The sequence below is a fragment of the Acanthochromis polyacanthus genome, chromosome 18 (assembly GCF_021347895.1).
Source record: "Acanthochromis polyacanthus isolate Apoly-LR-REF ecotype Palm Island chromosome 18, KAUST_Apoly_ChrSc, whole genome shotgun sequence".
NCBI lineage: Eukaryota > Metazoa > Chordata > Actinopteri > Pomacentridae > Acanthochromis > Acanthochromis polyacanthus.
Window position 1 is genome coordinate 13,966,570 of NC_067130.1, and position 17,223 is coordinate 13,983,792.

At 40.0% G+C, this 17,223-nt stretch overlaps 1 protein-coding gene across 1 annotated transcript in view; it reads left to right on the forward strand.

The window, feature by feature from the left end:
* LOC110969192 (netrin-G2-like) overlaps nt 1–17,223 on the forward strand; it is a 75,212-nt gene that overhangs the window by 37,842 nt on the left and 20,147 nt on the right. Inside the window, exons 4-5 of the mRNA XM_022219240.2 lie at nt 970–1,142; nt 3,435–3,464. Coding sequence (XP_022074932.1) covers nt 970–1,142; nt 3,435–3,464 — 203 coding nt within the window. The remainder of the gene's footprint in view (nt 1–969; nt 1,143–3,434; nt 3,465–17,223) is intronic.

A 17,223-nucleotide genomic window follows, 5' to 3' on the forward strand; every position in this document is an offset into this window, starting at 1 on the left:
CCCGTTTTCAAATTCTTTGTGATTAATAGCCTAAAACCCAGAGACATTCAGTTTACCATCAGATGCAATGAAAAAGAGCAAGAATCTCCACATTTGAGTACTTTGACAAAGAATTTTAAACAGCTAAAATGATAAATAGATTAGCAAAATGGATACAGATTCCGTTTTTCTGTCAATTGACTAAGAAATGAATCCAAAAAGCGTTTCAGCTCAGAAATCAAATCAATCAATCGGGACCTTTGTTGCAACAGTTTCATTCATATTTGTTCCTGTACTCTGTCACTGTGCAAAGAATACAGCTGCTAGTGAAATCAAACAACCCAGAATCAGATGGACTGGCAAGTGTACAAACTGTACTAGCAAGCATCAAAACAGAAATGGGTGCTGTAGTTCTGCCAGAGAGTTCTGAGAAAGAATTGAATATATTTGGGACCAAAAAGTGACAAACCTGACATAGTAATGATTCTCAAGAGCATCGCATGTGATATTTCTAACTGACTGTATTTCATATTGTAGTCTTTTAACGCGGTTTCTGCTTGTCTAACTGTCCTACTGCACGAATACACCAATGAGGATACAGGATATAAGGACAAATATACACCCATGTACAAGCGTAAAGAAAGCTGGTTTTGACAGATGACTCTTACGTTGTCAGGTATACTGTGTAATTTAGAGTATATGTGTAGTGAACAATTTACCAACAACACAGTTTTTGCACATCTTTATCTTGCTTATCTTGTTTTATTTTGTTACTGCAATTTACCCACAAAAGATGTGTCTTTTCTCTGCACCAGACCCTCAATACTCAGCAATTGCACCTTTATTTTTTAATGCTAGTGTCACTGACACTACACTTGGAACCTGGGTATAATTAACTTTCTCCTGCTGTCTTATGTTGAGTCAGTAGAACACACACACACAAACATTTAATCTCACGCGTGTCGACTCTCTGTTCTCTTCCCCTGTAAGGTGTAAGTGCAACCTCCATGCCTCCCAGTGCCTGCCGATTGAAGGGAACCTCCAGTGCCAGTGTGAACACAACACCACCGGCCCGGACTGCCAGCGCTGCAAGAAAGGCTTCAAAGCCAAGTCCTGGAAAGCAGGTTCCTACCTGCCAGCACCAAACGGAACCCCCAACACCTGTATGTACCTGATTCTGTGTGTTCCTACTGTGTTCATCTAAATTATCAGTCTGACACAGATGTTGGGATTTGTGTTCTGTGTGGGACCGAGTCTTGCACAGCATAGGAATACTAAAGAAGTATCGCAATACTCTGGCATTAAAATATTACTATACCCCATCAAGATAGTCAAGATGGCAGCACGGCTCTCCCTTTCTCCAATCTCGTTGTACACTGTATAATGTAAATTAAGCACAGCATATTTTATTCTATTAGCAGTATCAGTTCTTAAACAATGACAGTGTTGTAAAATAAGTTGTGTTTCTTCTTAGCTGCCTCACTAGCAATGTGTGTAGATGCCCAAAGCAAAATATAGCATTATGTGGCTTATAGCTGACAGTCAATTCAAACCCATGGATACAAGAAAGCCATCTGTAAAGAATGTTTTACCTACGCAGAATGAGGGAACCAACATGTCCAACCTGGCAAAGCAGTCGACCTGTTCAAAGGATTGAAAGAGCGACGGATTTGCAGATGTGATAGATAACATTCTTACATCATGCTTCTGAAACAGAAATCGAACAAGTAGTTTATTTTGTGTTTTCCACCATCTGACTTTAAAAAGGCAATTACAGACAATGATCTGTGATTTGACTTTATCTTTGTAGCTAATGTGACAAACATCTACATGTAGTGATCGTACAGACAACGTTAACTCCCATTACTGTAAGCTGCTAAAAATCAGGCGTTCTCAGGTGTGAAAATCAACAGTATCAGTAATAGGTGATCAACTGAATTCCCGCTGAAAGAGTGAAAGCCAGTGACTAAACCTTGCCCTAATGTGCTGCCCCCACACATCTCTGCAAGGATTTAACCTTTTATAAGCAGCTCTTTAAAAAGGTGTAATATTCCTCCAGTTATCATTGGATATGAAGATGGATGAACACAATATTGTTTAATAATTCATTTTTGTTGTTTTAGAGCTTAAATCCTCCCCTTCTTTGCACTGACATTGTCAAAACATTTTTCTTTTTTTATTACTCATAACAATTTTGAGATCAATGTTCTGTCATCAATTATATCATCACTTTTCCTGATGTTTTTGTTGTGGGTTTCAGTATTGCTATCAAGAAATTTAGGCAGACATCGTATCAAAATCATAAATTTCATATGAAAATGCTAGTATAACCATTACACTCCATGAGAATGCATTTTGGTTATATACATATATAATTGTAGGTGGCCCGACTGAATATTAATCTATTTATTTATATATGATATCAAGCCCACTAATCAGAAAAGAATCATTTGTCTTAAAATTAACCTACAGTTATTGTGAACTACAAACTCCACCATTTTTGACCGACAAAGATATAGGTTTCTGTGACTGTGAGGTCTTGAAACAACAATAGGATGAAGTGAACGAGTTGAGAAGAAATTTAAAGCAAAAATATGATGAAGATACGAATGAACTCTCCGAGTTTCTGCCACCTCAGTGCAGAGAGTAGATCAGAGCGGTGTGACAATGGAGGGACTGTGTGAGGAGGAAATCCTCTTGGAGAGTGTAGCCAGCTACAGTAGCAAGCTATGATAAAATAATAATCTAGGGCAGCTCCTCCCTAGTTTTCTCCTTTCAAACAAACAGACAGTCACATGCACAGCAAGACACACACAGAGAAACACTACCAGAGACAGACATACACCTGTACCACCACTCCAGAGAATGGCTCTATTGTCAGGCTCTTTCTTTTTTTATACATCATGCTGCTGTTTCCAACCCAGTTCTAATGCTACTGACACACACCTTCACAGCCATCACCAGCCTTTTCAAACTCCTGAATCCCATTAGTGGAATTTAAAAATTAAAGTGTTTGCAACTTGCTCAGTGGAAATGCTACATAAAATGGCCATGGCTCACAGAACAGCTTGGTCTCTACAGATTGCATTTTTCATGCTGGGTTAACTGTAAGTACAATGTGGAAAAATATGCAAGAAAGGCAAAAAGCTTCGATTTAGGCGTACAGTGAAGTGGTGGCGCTCTCTTAAAACATATATGATGAGGGCTTGAGAATATGAGCAGTTTGGGAAAGAGTAACAGGTTAAATTAGGAAAGATGGGTGAGACAGTGTAAAGCCTGTTATTACTCCAGGACGCTGAGAGGTGGTCCACAACAAGCCCTTATTTCTCAGAACAGGTCTTTAGCTCTCTCTGCCACCTGAGTCTGATGAATGAGGCAGAGTCAAGTCTTTAGGCAAATCGAATGCATAAATAAACAAGTTCTCATCTCCTCTTCCTTTTCTTATTCTCTTTCAGGTACAATTGCTGGCTCCCCCTCCGGTTCTAGTAAGTAATAATGCAAAGCAAAGCAGAAGAGGTGGTATTCCACTCTCTCTCTTCCTGTATCGTCTCTCTCTTCTGTTGCATTGCTTTTGAAATTTAAGTTTTAACCCCATACGTTGCCATCTGTATGTCTCCTAAACTCCCCCTCTCTCCTGTGATGTTCTGCTCTAGTCAGTCATTTCTCTTTCCCTGCGTCTCCTCTCAGTGCTGCAGCTTGGGCCCTGTGCGCTTCATTATTAATAGGCCTCTCTGTCGCCATGTCCTTTCATCACAGCACATCACACTAACCTGCACAGGAGGAATTCTTCCACAGTTCTGCTTTTTTTTAAAAAAAATTAGACTAAAGACAGTGCTGTTGATGGATTGAAGGAAGGAAGGATGAGAGAGGGTTGTGGGAGAATGGCTGGTGGATGGAGCAGAGGAAGGGAGCCGAGAAAGAAGCAGAAAGGGAGAAAAATGGGAGAGAAGGATGCGGGCATATGTTAGTGTGTTGTAATGCAGTGTGATTCCGGGTGAGGAGCTCGGGGAGGCAGGAATAAAAGGGAATTTGATTAGGGATTCTCTCTGTGGAGAGGCTCTCAGCCTCCGAGCTGTTAGACAGAAACGATCGGCAAAGTGGCAACATCAACCCTGACAGCACTGGGCTTTTCTCCACATGGACCAACAGTAAAAGGCTGATGCATGGATAGACTAAGCAATTGGACTGCACTGCAGAAGCCTGCTTTTAAAAGGTCTCCTCTGACAATTATACACAACTGCATGGTTATTTGCAAAAAATGGTGGGTACGATTTATCAAACAAACTGATTCTTGCTAATGGGCTGATTATTGGTTTAGTGGTCCAGCTTTAGGCTCCCACAGATTCCATTTATGCTTGTTCATCAGAATTTCCACCTGTGTAGCTGAATAGCAACAACATCGGCTTCATCTGGAATGTTTACTGCTCCTGCAGATGAAGATGAGGCAGAGGGGGAAACTAGAGTTGAAGCTGAGGGGGAAACTGAAGATGAAAGTGAAGTTGAAGCAGAGGGTGAAGCTGAAGGTGAAGTTGAAGGTGAAGCTGAAGCTGAAGGTGAGGGTGGGCCCGAGGGTGAAGCAAAGAGAACTACAACCATCTCTGAAGCTGAATCGACCCCCGCTGCTACCCATGAGCACTTTGGAGCCCCCGAGCAAGGTGCAGAAAAGTAGCTTAGAAATAGAGAGATTTAGAATGACATTATAGACTCAATGTTGTAACGTCTCCCCTATATTCCAGTGGAAATGTAGTGCTTTTAGTCCATTACAGGTATGATTATCAGTTGCTACTCTACCAGTCTCCAGCTTATCTAGTCATGTGTTATGTTACTGAGTCCCAAAAGTCTTATTCTCTTAAAACAGATCAGCCTTTGAACACAAGTCATGCCAATGAAAGCCAACTGTTTTCGTAAATTTTCTAGAATGAGGTGCATGAGGTCATTTTTTCATTAGTCCGTCTTCTTTCAACATTTTGACACTTATTTCTTCAGTATTCCTGGAAGAAATAGCATAGCATTTTGGGACCCTGTTCACTTCACAGCAGAGAGTCTGAAGAGATGATTGACACTGCTCTCATTTCTGCACATCAAATATGATGCTGCAGCCAGCAGCCATTTAGCTCAGCTCAGTACAAAGAGTGAAAGCAGGAAGAAACCGCTATCAGGGCCTCTATCCAACTATAAAAAAAAAAAACTACAACACTTTTGAAGCTCATATCATAATTAACGTCTTATCTTGCTTGTTTAATCTATAGAAAATAGGATTGTGAAACTGATAATTATTGTTCCTGGGGCTGTTATGTGCTGGACCTCTTCTTGGCACAACTTCCTGGATTCTTTGTAGTTTGCTTGACACCTTTAAACTAGGAAGCAGCACACACAGATTTTCTACTGATTACAACCAGGAACATGTTATGTGGTGATTAGTGAGCTTTAAAATGTGCCGTCTAGTTTGTTTAACACTCAGTCATGTGTGTGGTATAAATATTTTGCACTTACATTCTGCAAGACAGTGAATAAGAATATTTGCCAAAAATATTCTTTAAGTCTATTTCCATATGAAAGAGGCTGAAATAACTTAACTGGTCTGGCACCAGTTTTGGATGTTATCATACAGTTTGGTAAGTGTTATAATCGCATCATTCCCATACATGTCGACCAGTAGGGACCTCTTCCACTTTCTAAGATGCTCTGTAGATGGTTGTCATCCCATTTAATGGTGGTTTAATACTGACCTGTCTCAAAACATTACTTTTTTCTTGTTTTGATTTTTACTTTAATTGTTCATTCCATGTTCATTTATGATTTCAGTCTGTGTTGGCTGAGTTTAGGCACCAAAACTACTTGGTTGAGTTTAAAAAAGGACCATGGTCTAGGTTAAAATACACCCTGTTGCTCTGCTTACCATGTTACACAGATTTACTTGGTACATTTCCTCGGTGACAACTCCACCAGAGATTTTACATTATGACTACAGGACATTGCCTGTTTTATTACGGTGACTTTCTGTTCACTGATTATCAAAATGGATAACGCACCTGCTGAGTCCACTACAAGGTTTAGGAAATACTGGTTTTTGTTTGTAAAGTAAAAGATAATAGGATCATAAAGTAATTAAATTAGCTCCTAGGATTGAGTACATACGCAGTAATGTCTGAATTGATTCATCCAGGTCATGGTATCCAGTTTCATGGGTGAGACGACTGTACTTCTTTTTTTGGCTCTTGAAGTGAAATGTCTAAGAACCAGAAAGAGAAGTCCAGTTGCTTACAGACATATTTAAGGTTATACTGAAAAACAATCACATTTTAAAAATAAGAGGTATTTTTTTACATTTCTGGAGGTGTATTTATACAGACCCAAAATGTTACTGTTCTCTAAGAAAAGATCAGATTTTTGTCCTTCTGTGCTGATCACAGCTGATCAGATGACACAGAAACACAGTAGCATGGACTCACTGTACTGAACTGGTGACCACTCAACTGTGTGTGCTTGTGGATGCGCTTGTAGACGCTGACAGACAGGGTGTTTATGTCTGTATATACATGGTACATAAGTCATCCTGCAACTTACTGGAAATCTTAAGACATCCATTGACTGTGGCTAGAGACTAAACATATATATGAATGACGTTAATGCTACATATGGGTTGTCCCGTCTTGAGAGCACGGCCGTCAAACGATGTGGACATTCAGACTTTATTTGTTCCGACTGACTGATTTTAAGCAGCCCAAGATGGATGTGAACACATTCTGTCAGCTGCTTCGCTTTACAGTAAAGTGGTCCTTAAAGCCCAGCTCGCCTTCATACTAAAATTAAACTGGCCATTTTTGTAGGCAGTGGACCTCTCATGTTACACCAGAAAAGCACTTAGAACGTTAGAGGAGCTGGGATTTCGGCACCACTGTAATGTCGTCAGACTTTTCTTTTTGTCTTTAAGGAAATCCATTAAGAGCATTTTTTTAAACAGCACAGCACTTTTGTTGTTTGGCTGACATATAGGGAAGTCAAAGAATTCACTGATTAGCGGTGCTTTACGTGGGGCTGACAGAAGCCTTAACGCTGTATAAACAGAACTAGTCCTTTGTAAGCCTTTTAAAGTCTGCTGTAGAGGACACAAACTTCACAGGACATTTAGATTTTTTATTCATGTTTAGCCATGATGAGATAATTGAAACTATACAGTACACCACTAAAAAGACTTCAACAAACAGCTATTGTCACTGTAATTAAGAGATTTTTTTTTCAATAAATGTACAAGATCCAAAACATTCAATAACTAGAAAAAACACTTGTGCTTAAAACTGAAGTCTTGCAGTTAAAAAATGACAAATTATTTGATCAAAGCTGCAGACTAGTTTTATTTTGCAGCTGTAATTAAAAAACATCATATTTAAAGTGTTAGTCGGGTTTAAATTTTTTATTATTTTGGAGTAAACCCATAAAGCTTAAATCTTGCACTCCTAAACTATTAATGTACAAAACCTATTATGCAATATGCTTAATAAATGATTACATTTTAAAAACAGTACTGCTCAATTACACCTCTGTGACACCAAATGGGAAGATCATACCTTTGCAGTTGTATTTTTGCCTTTTTTTTAAAAAAAAATCTCAGGTATAGAGAAGTGTGTTTGGCTTGAACCTGACCCTGTTGTGAGCAAGCCCTTGTTCTATGTGTTTGTGTGCATGTGCGTGCGTGCATGTTTAGATTTATGGCGGGCATATGGTGCAGTTCAGTAAAACCCATAAATCATCTTCATCCCCTCCTTTTCCTCCCGGGGATCTGAGGTCTTAGGTTCGTTTCTCACAGAGCGGCCGCCACTACGGTTTGTACATGCACACACTGATACATGGACGTAATGAGACACGTTTTATCAGTGTCTGGCTGAAGGTCCTGCGACTTTAATAACTAGATCACATTATACAATTAGTTGCCTTGAATAATATAACCTGTAATGCCAGTTATGTTCTCTGACTCTCAGCTGCGTTTGAAGATGCATTCAAAGTCTGTTTGTTATTTTAAAAGAAACTGTTGACTTCAACTGTGTACCGTGCAGCCTGGGATTTTGTTGTGCAGTTTCTTCCTCCACAAATATGTGGTTATATAAAACATATTTTTCTGCACTGTTTCCAGGAATTTCAAAGTGCAAATCCTAGCTAAAGCTATTTACTCTGTGATTTTACAACAAAATCGATGAGAAGTTTTCGACTGTGGTCTGTGCAGCACAAACAGATGTATCTTCAGCAACACGACAGCGGACTTACGGGCTGGACAGCATGTCATAGTAGTTGCACCCTTTGTCATGTCTGTCCCAGTTAAGTCAGTGAGCATGCTCAGATGAGGATTAGCGACCTATTGGCAAGAGAGTCTGATCCACCGAGTCGACAGCCCATTGGTCAGCTGGACAGATGGGCGTTTGGCGAGGGGGGGAGGGTAGGTCAACGAAACCAAATCCTAAAACCCAGTCATACATCTACCTATCCAGCCACCATGACCTCACATGAACCCATTTCATCTTTCATCTACAAGCAGATCCCACGGTCTGAATGTATTACAAGCAGAAACACAATGACGTACTCAAACACACATGCAAACAAGCGTATGCACACCACACACTGGTGATGTGATGTACCGCTCTGCTGAAATCCTTGTAGTTATTTAAATACTAAACTGGGCCTCAGTCTGAAAAAGATTAGATCATGTCTGGAAAATCATGTGACACATTAATAGCATTCATGCTATTTGCCACCATTAGGTGTTCGGGCAAAAGATAACTGATTCTGAATTACAATGGCTTCATTAGTGTGGAGCTAAATCAATGTCTAGCACTCTGGTAATGAATGATGAGAATGCTAAGGCTGGCAGGTGGCATTAAATATTATTGTTACACTTTCTATATAGTAATAGAAGTGACTAATTATCTCATTACATGCAAATGCATTTCTGTGAAAGTTGCCCAAAAAAATGTGGCAACACATGAACAGGCACTATATGCTCACTTTAGTGTGTGTACAGTGGGTGGGTGTGCGCCAGAGTGTGTGTCATGGGACAGTTAGTGAGTCCATTTGTACAGACAGACCATCAGGCAGGCGGCTCATATTAGAGGATTATGGAATGAATCAGCTTAGACTGTTGAAGCATTTTCGTGAGAGTGATGGCGCTGTTGCATGGCTGAAAATGACACTAAGATGTTTGTTTTTTTTACCCCCTTCCTTCACACACACACACACACAGAGTCCGTTGCCTCTGTTTCTGGGATTGAAAAATCACATTCCACCTCCCTAAACCCTCATCATGTTGACAGACATGAAGGTAGGAACTATAGTATGATACCTGCTCTATGTCATTTATATAGAGTTGGAGTAGAATTATACTAGACTAAATATTTATGAGTATTGTAGATAAGAATTATGGAAAGGTCTTCTTATAGTGATGTAGCTCTTAGAAAACCTTTGGACCCCAAACTCCCCGCTAGCCAAAGATTAACCCTCTGAACCCCAAGCAGTTTCTGGCCATTTTCCCTCACTGTGGGCTCATTCTTTTTACTGCAATAGAAAGTCCTGCACTTTAATGGAAATGGCAGAAGCAAGGATAGAAGTAAAGAAAATTCAAAAATGTCTGCTGTGCTTCATATGTGATAAATCTTAAACTAAAGAAAAAAGAAAAGTTATTTGTCTCATTATTTATTTTACAAGAAATTTAAAAAACTAGAATGCGCAATATTTTTCCCATAGCCATTACTAACTACTAGAGAAGTATCACTCTAGATACATTAGATATTTGACAGCTAAACACAGCCTGCAATTCAGTCCAGCTGAATTTTTTAAGTCACTGTTGGTCACAGCTGAGTTAAGGGTTTTTAGGCTGAGTCAGGGCATGGAGAATTTTTTATCTTTTTACATAATCTTTTCAAAACAAATTATTTTTTTAATTGAGAAATGCAGAATAAAGGGACTGCTGAAATATCGTCATTCTAAGCTTACACTTGGTCATTTTTTCAGATGGAAACATGTGACATAGGATGCATTATAGATTATGTTTAAAGTAACTGTTGATCTGATCAAGAAGTAAGATGACAGACAGACAGAAGCTGACAACAAGTCTATGTTATCAGCTAATATGAGCAACAACAAATGGAGTAATCTGGGAAAATCCAACAGTACAATAAGGATGTATTATTGGAGCGAGGCACTGTGGTGCACAGCAGAATAAAAACCTCCTAAAGAACAGCAGTGCAGCTAAAAGGCTGAATGTCTAGAATTACAATTGTGCTATTTCCTCTCATTAACTGTTGAATGAGGATTCACATTAATGGAAAATAGTGAGATGATCAGCCTGGACATCTGAGCAGTTTAAATAGGGATACTCATACCAGCAGTCTCATTCATTCATATTCCTTGTAGTTTACTTTAGCACTGTACAGCAGTATACAGCATTTATAGGTCAGTAATTGATTCACAGCTGTTGTGATGTTGAGAGATAATCATGGCCATTCACTGTCAGTATTCATCTGATGACAAAAATTCAAACACACAAACACACATCCATACACAACACCGCAAGTGTAAAAAAAAAAAAAAAGACTAATACACTTTGACAAACACAGTGTGATTTCATTTTACAACCATATTAACAATAGTCACACCTTTAACAGTCACAGTGTTTTGCAGAAAGAACACTCTCCAGCACTGAAAGGGTTGTGGAACAGCTTTTGAGTTTAGCCTATCTCAGCAGTGTGAACTCACACTTTCATTGTGTGTTCTCACTTCTGTGTGCATAAATGTGCATACTTGTGTGTGTATATGTGCACATTTGAAGAAAAAAAAGGAAAGCGGGGGTTTCTTTGGATAAACAATCTGAGGCAGCATCTCTTATGCTAATTTCCTAGCCTGCCCATTCCTCATTGCATTTACATTCTCTGTCCTTGTGCAACTGATGCAACAGACAGCAGAGCTCCACCACAACCAGAGTTACAGAGAGCTCAGCCCTGCTAACAGACAATGTGCTACCCACCAGCTCTTTGTCTGAGCCTCCACTGATACCCATGGGAGAATCTGACACACTTTCTGTTACAGCGGAGGTTCTCCCTCCTTTGCCGTCCTCTGCACCAGAGGAGCACAGAGTTCCCCCGACACCAGAGGAGTTCACACCTTCAGAAACAGTCCCCGAACACCCACACCCGTCTCACCTAGTCCCAAAGGAATCCATACATCATTCAACTGTTGATCATCATCATCACCACTATACAACCACGGAGAAGTCCATTCTCCATCCATTGATTCCAGTTCACCATCATACAAGTGTGATCGAAACTGAGAAAAAACACTCAGAGCTGAGGCATAGTGAGAGCGGAGGTAAGGCACACCCATAGCTCTAGATGACAGTAGATATAGAGTAGAGGCTCCTAGAAAATAGAATAATCTAATTTAGTATCAGGAAATCATTTTCATTCCCAGCCAGCGTGATGGTGTTTATGGTGTGGAACTCCTGAAAAATGGGCAATTTTCAGGGAGTGAAAATCACTAACGTGCTTTTATACACAAGCTATCATCATTTTTTATGTTGCTCAGCATCATATCACATGTCAGAGATGCTTATTCAATTTAGAGAGTGACAGGGAAATCTATTTAATGTGGGCGAGTGAGTGAGAGACAGTTTTAAAGGTGGAGAGAGAAACAAAGTTACAAGGGTACTGGCACTGTCTGTGAAAGTTCAGTTGGCATCGTCTTTCAGAGACATTGTGAGGATTCTGGAGCATCAGCCAGAGGATCAAAGTGATGACAAGGCATGAAGATGTAGCAGACGGAATCAGGAATAAGACCAACTTAGCACCAACTTACTGCGGAAAATTCCAAAATACCAAGTCAGCAGCATTAATGTACAAAGCGTCAAGATAAAAAAATAAAGCGATCACGTGCAGTTTGAGGTCATTTTCTGCTGGTTTTGGCATGATGTCAACCTGCCAGTGAGGGAGCAGATGAAGAGCTCCATCACTGTCATGGTTTACTAAGCCCAACAGACTCCCTCTCTCACTCACACCCTTGGTTCAGTCAGTGTTGATGGAGCAAGCGGGAACCTCGAATGCTCTGGGTGCCAATGTCTGATGTCAGGCAGTTCGGGCTGAGCTGATTGAGATTAATGCCAAGAATGGTTCGAATCACTTCTACCCCTAAGGCAGCATGGGTTACTGAGATTAAATGCATTTATGCTCACTGCTGTGCTACATCAGCCTTTGAAACAACTGTGATTCACAATCCTGCTTTCCCATAAGGGTTTTTCAGCCAGCATGTATGTATGTGTGTGTGTGTGTGTGTGTGTGTGTGTGTGTGTGTGTGTGTGTGTGTGTGTGTGTGTGTGTGTGTGTGTGTGTGTGTGTGTGTGTGTGGCTGTGACAGATGTGTGAGAGAGTGGGTCTAGAGGGGCCAGAGTCGGACATGAGTCGAGGTAGGCAGGGGTTACTTTGATGAGATGTAATGATGGCATGATGCCAGTTGTGTGAAATGGTCCAGGGTGCTGTGAGAACAGCTGCTGGCGTCCTGTCTCACCGGAGCCCCAGGGAGAGGGAGGGATGAAGGAGAGTGAGTGGGCGGGAGATAGCCTGAAGAGGGGATGCACGGCAGGGGAGCAGGATGCATTCAGGATGCCCCTCTCTGAAGAACAACAACTGGAGAAGTAACGCCTGCACAAAAGTACCTCAGGGGGAAACACAGATGGAAGCATGCAGGACAGTATTCTCTAGCGGGCTGCTGATCATTAGTCCCTCAATGACGTGGTGGCTTCATGTGACAGGTTATCTGTCATTTTAATAAGAATTATCTGTGAGGAGGATTGTGATGTTTATGTTGAGTGAACTGTACCTGTGTTGCACTCAATGAAAAGGTATAATGAAGATTGATCTATAAGCTGAACTACTTTCACATTTTCTCTTTCTTGTGCTCATTGTAGCCCTAAAAACTTGAAGCAAAGGATCTTGGGAATGGCATCAAGCCCCCTGGAAAAATAAAGTATACAAAGAAAAAAGGAATGGCGGGTAAAAACTTGAGCTAAAGCCAATCAAAATTGCAGGAAAATGCAATGTGTGTGGGCAGTTGCCTCAAGTAGCTATAGTGGTTTGAGAGGTTTTGTTGACTGTGACATTAGACATTAAATCTCAACATGGAGTGCTTCACTCATGAGGAGATTGCCCTCTGAATATTTATAATTTGACTAAATACAATAACAAAAGTCAGAGATGGATCATCTTTCTCTATTATGGAATGGAACAAAGCAGCACATGGGAGAGTTAGAACAAGTACAAGCAGTCAGAAAATTTCATGACATCCAGATAAAAGGAAGTGCATGTCATTTCTTTCACACCCAGAGTGAAAATGTAGTGATGAAGGAGTTTCTCAAGCCTCTCTGACTCTCACAGCTTTTTCCCAAGCCCAGGGCTGAGGCCCCTGATGGGGCAATCCACTATCTGACAGAAAGAGAGAGGAAGAGAAAAGGAAAACAAATCTCAGAGGCAGAGGAGAAAGAAGACAGACGATATCAGTAATCTTTACCCACTGCAGTATCAGCCTAATTATAAAGTTCTTATTGTTCAGGTCGCTTAGAAAATAGCTTGTAAAATACCCCACAAGATGTCTCCTCTTGTTATGTTAATGATGATTGTGGTGCATCAGTCTCCCACAAGTCTTTACATGAGACTGATGGACACAAAGCAACAACATCCTCTGAGCACAGGCAGGAAAGAGAGGACGACGACGAGGAAAAGGAAAGAATATCTGAGGAGACAGGTATTTCTTTTTAATGTAGTCGTGCCACTTTTCTTGGAGATTTATCTACCAGAGAGTAGTGCAGTAAAATGCAGGAGATAAACGCTTATTGTGGAACTTGACAGCTCAGAGTGAAAACTAGGACCCTGAAATGTGAAGCAGAAATTTATCTAAATTTATCTCTTCACTGACATGATAGTCTGTCAGTCAACTCAAGCTTTAGAGCTAAATCATAATTTTGGCACCAGCACTATCGTCATCCATTCATTTGAGACTATGACTGAAGTTGATGGGTTTGGAATGAAAAACAGACAGCAGGATGAAGCAAAGCTGGACAGACTGTTTATTCAGTGCTTTGTTTCCCAAGAAAAGACAAAGTAAAATTTACCGTCTCTGTTTTTGTTTTTTGTGGAAATGGCAATTGTGGTGCGTCAGACCTCCACAAGCCTGACGATCATGTACACGAGAGTCACGGCCACAAATCCACCACTTCATTGCAACATGGGGAGAAAAGGGAGGAGGATGAGCATAGGAAAGGTATCTCTTTCATATGTTCTGTAGTAATTGTAACTAACTGTAGTTACTTGTGCTGTACATTTTATGCTAGAATCACTTAAACGTTGCAGTTTAATCCTCTAAACCCCAAGCACGTCAATAAAAAGTGCAGTGTCTCTATGAAAGCAGTGCAACAACGGCAAAGAGTAAAGAGAACTTAGAAAAAAATGTATTTGTTGCAGTATAAAAAACATTAGAATGTCAGACCTCTTAAAATTATTTATTTTACAAGATTAAAAATAAACAAATCTATGTGTCATTTTTTGTTGCCTAGATGTAATACAAATAATGGGGGGGGGGGGGGGATGCTTTACTTCTGACATTTTTACAACATCTACAAACTAGGCATTTTACACTCTACTTTGCACAAATAAATTTCACCATGCTGAATGCATCTTCCACAAGTTGCTGATAATTTGTTCTATTTTTTGTCACGTATGTTTTATTTTCCTCTAAATCTCTCTGATTATTTTCCCCACACTTGACCTCTCTGCTTTGTGTAAACATATCCTGGAGTTCATTTGATTAGTTCCTGATTTTTCCCCCCCAAGACAATGTTAGTCACAGATGAGTCATTTAAGGCATCCTACTGAGGAGTGCAGAATCTTTAATTGCATTCTTTTTTTTCTTTTCTTTTTTTTTAACAGAATCAAATTCATTTTTGCTGTTTTGGTGAGAAAAGTGCTTTTGATGAAATATCACAATTTTAACATTAATTTTGGCTTATTTTCCTCAATAGAACAGTTTATGGCTATGAAAGTGCAATTTTAGTAATTCTTTTTAAAAAAAAAAAAAGATACCATGCCTTTCATACCCACTGGTGGCTTCTGGGGTTCAGAGGATTAAAACAAAAGTGTCTGTAACCTAAAACTCATTTTCAGATGTTTATCAACATTTTAGTTTCTTATGTGAACTATGATTGCTATGTACAAGTCTTCCACACCACTGGAGAACATGTACATGAGTCATGGCCAATGAAACTACCTTATCTGAACATGAGGAAGAAAGGGAAGATTATCAGAATAAAGGTATCTCTTTTATATGTAGTGATCCAGCATATGTTGAAAATGTACATTTGTATTTTAGTCTGTTGACTGAGCAGATGTGCTTTAGATCAAAATGTCTTGCATCTCGCCTGAAGAATTGGAAACAACTAAAATCTATCTTAAATTTTCCTCATTTCGATTCAAATTGCGTTTCTTCAGACACACACAAATCTCAAGAACACATACATGAGACTCACAGCCACAGAACAACCTCATCTGTTCATGAAGAGAAAGGGGAGGAGGAGCATGGTGGAAGACATGTTGATAGGAAAGGTATCTCATCTTTATGTTGTAGTGACAGAGTTCCCTTGAAAACCTGAAACAGCAGAAATGCATCCAAGTTTTCCCTTGTTAATAATGATTGTGGTGTCAGACCCCCACACATCCGAGGGACACGCACATGAGAGTCATGGTGATAAAAAAACAACATCATCAGAGCCCAGAGGAGAAAGTGAGGAGAAGGAGCAGGAGGAAAGACAAGCAGAGAGGGAAGGTATCTCTTTACTATGCTCTGTCACTCTGTAGTAGCAGAAATATGTAGTGGATAAACATTCCCCATGCAGTAAACTAGAAAACTCACAATAGGGAAAGAAAATAAAGTATACCACAAAACAAAACAGCAGGAATGCATTTCCATTTTTTTGCTTGTTAAGTTGTTGAAATTTGTGTTATGTCAGTCTCCCACAAGTCTGAGGAGCATGTGCATGAGGCTCATGGCCACAAATCAACAATCTCATCTCATCACGGGAGCGAGGAGCACACAGAAAGGAAAGGTATGCCAATTTGTTCATAGTAGTAGCAATTTTCTTGTAGTTATATATTTGGAGGTTAGTTTGGTATGTCGTGTAACATGTAGTTGATAAGCCTTTACCTTTAGTTAACTTAGCTAGTGGAAATTCAAAACAGCAAAAATGCAAAATTTCTGTCTTCAGTGACATGATAGCTTGTCAATGAACATCATAACTACACCGCTAAACCCAAATTTAGTAGAGGCTGCTAGAAAAGGTCAAATTTTGTATCATTTACCAGTTGGTGGCTACTAGTTGCTAAAAGAGCATATGAAATTTACCTCCGATGTTTTTGCTTGATATGTCAATGAAAAATGTGGTGTGACAGTTTCCCACTTTTCTGAGGAACACTTACACGAGAACCATGGCCACAAAACAACCTCTTCTGTGCACAAACACAAAGGGCATTCAGAGTAAGAAGAAAGGAGAGGTATTGTTTTATGTGAACTGTAGTAGCAGCTTTGTAACCAACATGGGATGCACTATAATATCGGCACGTCATCAGTATTGCCTTAAAATGAAATAGCAACACCAGCCCAAAATGAACGACGACAAGCAGAATAAGATTATGCTGACTAATGCTCAACACTGTGTCCCTGGTGTGAAGGGTGGGATCATGGACTAAGATTACTTTTACTTGCGTTGCAGTGTATTAAATAGGTCAAATAGCATCATCCAAGCCTATGGATGATGTTATTTGAAAGAGTATTCAGTCCAGGGATGACCTCTACACAACAAATCATTTCAGTATCCATCCATCCATTTTCTATACACCGCTTTATCCTCACTAGGGTCGCGGGGGGCTGGAGCCTATCCCAGCTGACTCGGGCGAAGGCAGGGGACACCCTGAACAGGTCGCCAGCCTGTCGCAGGGCTACATATACAGACAAACAATCACTCTTGCATTCACACACATTTGATGGTTAATAATCCATCTATCCATCCATCCATTATCTATACACCACTTAATCATCATTACACCTAGAGGCAATTGAGAGTAATCAATTAACCTCAGCATGTTTTTGGACTGTGGGAGGAAGCCGGAGTGCCCAGAGAAAACCAGAGAACATACAAACTCCATGCAGAAAGATCCTGGGAAA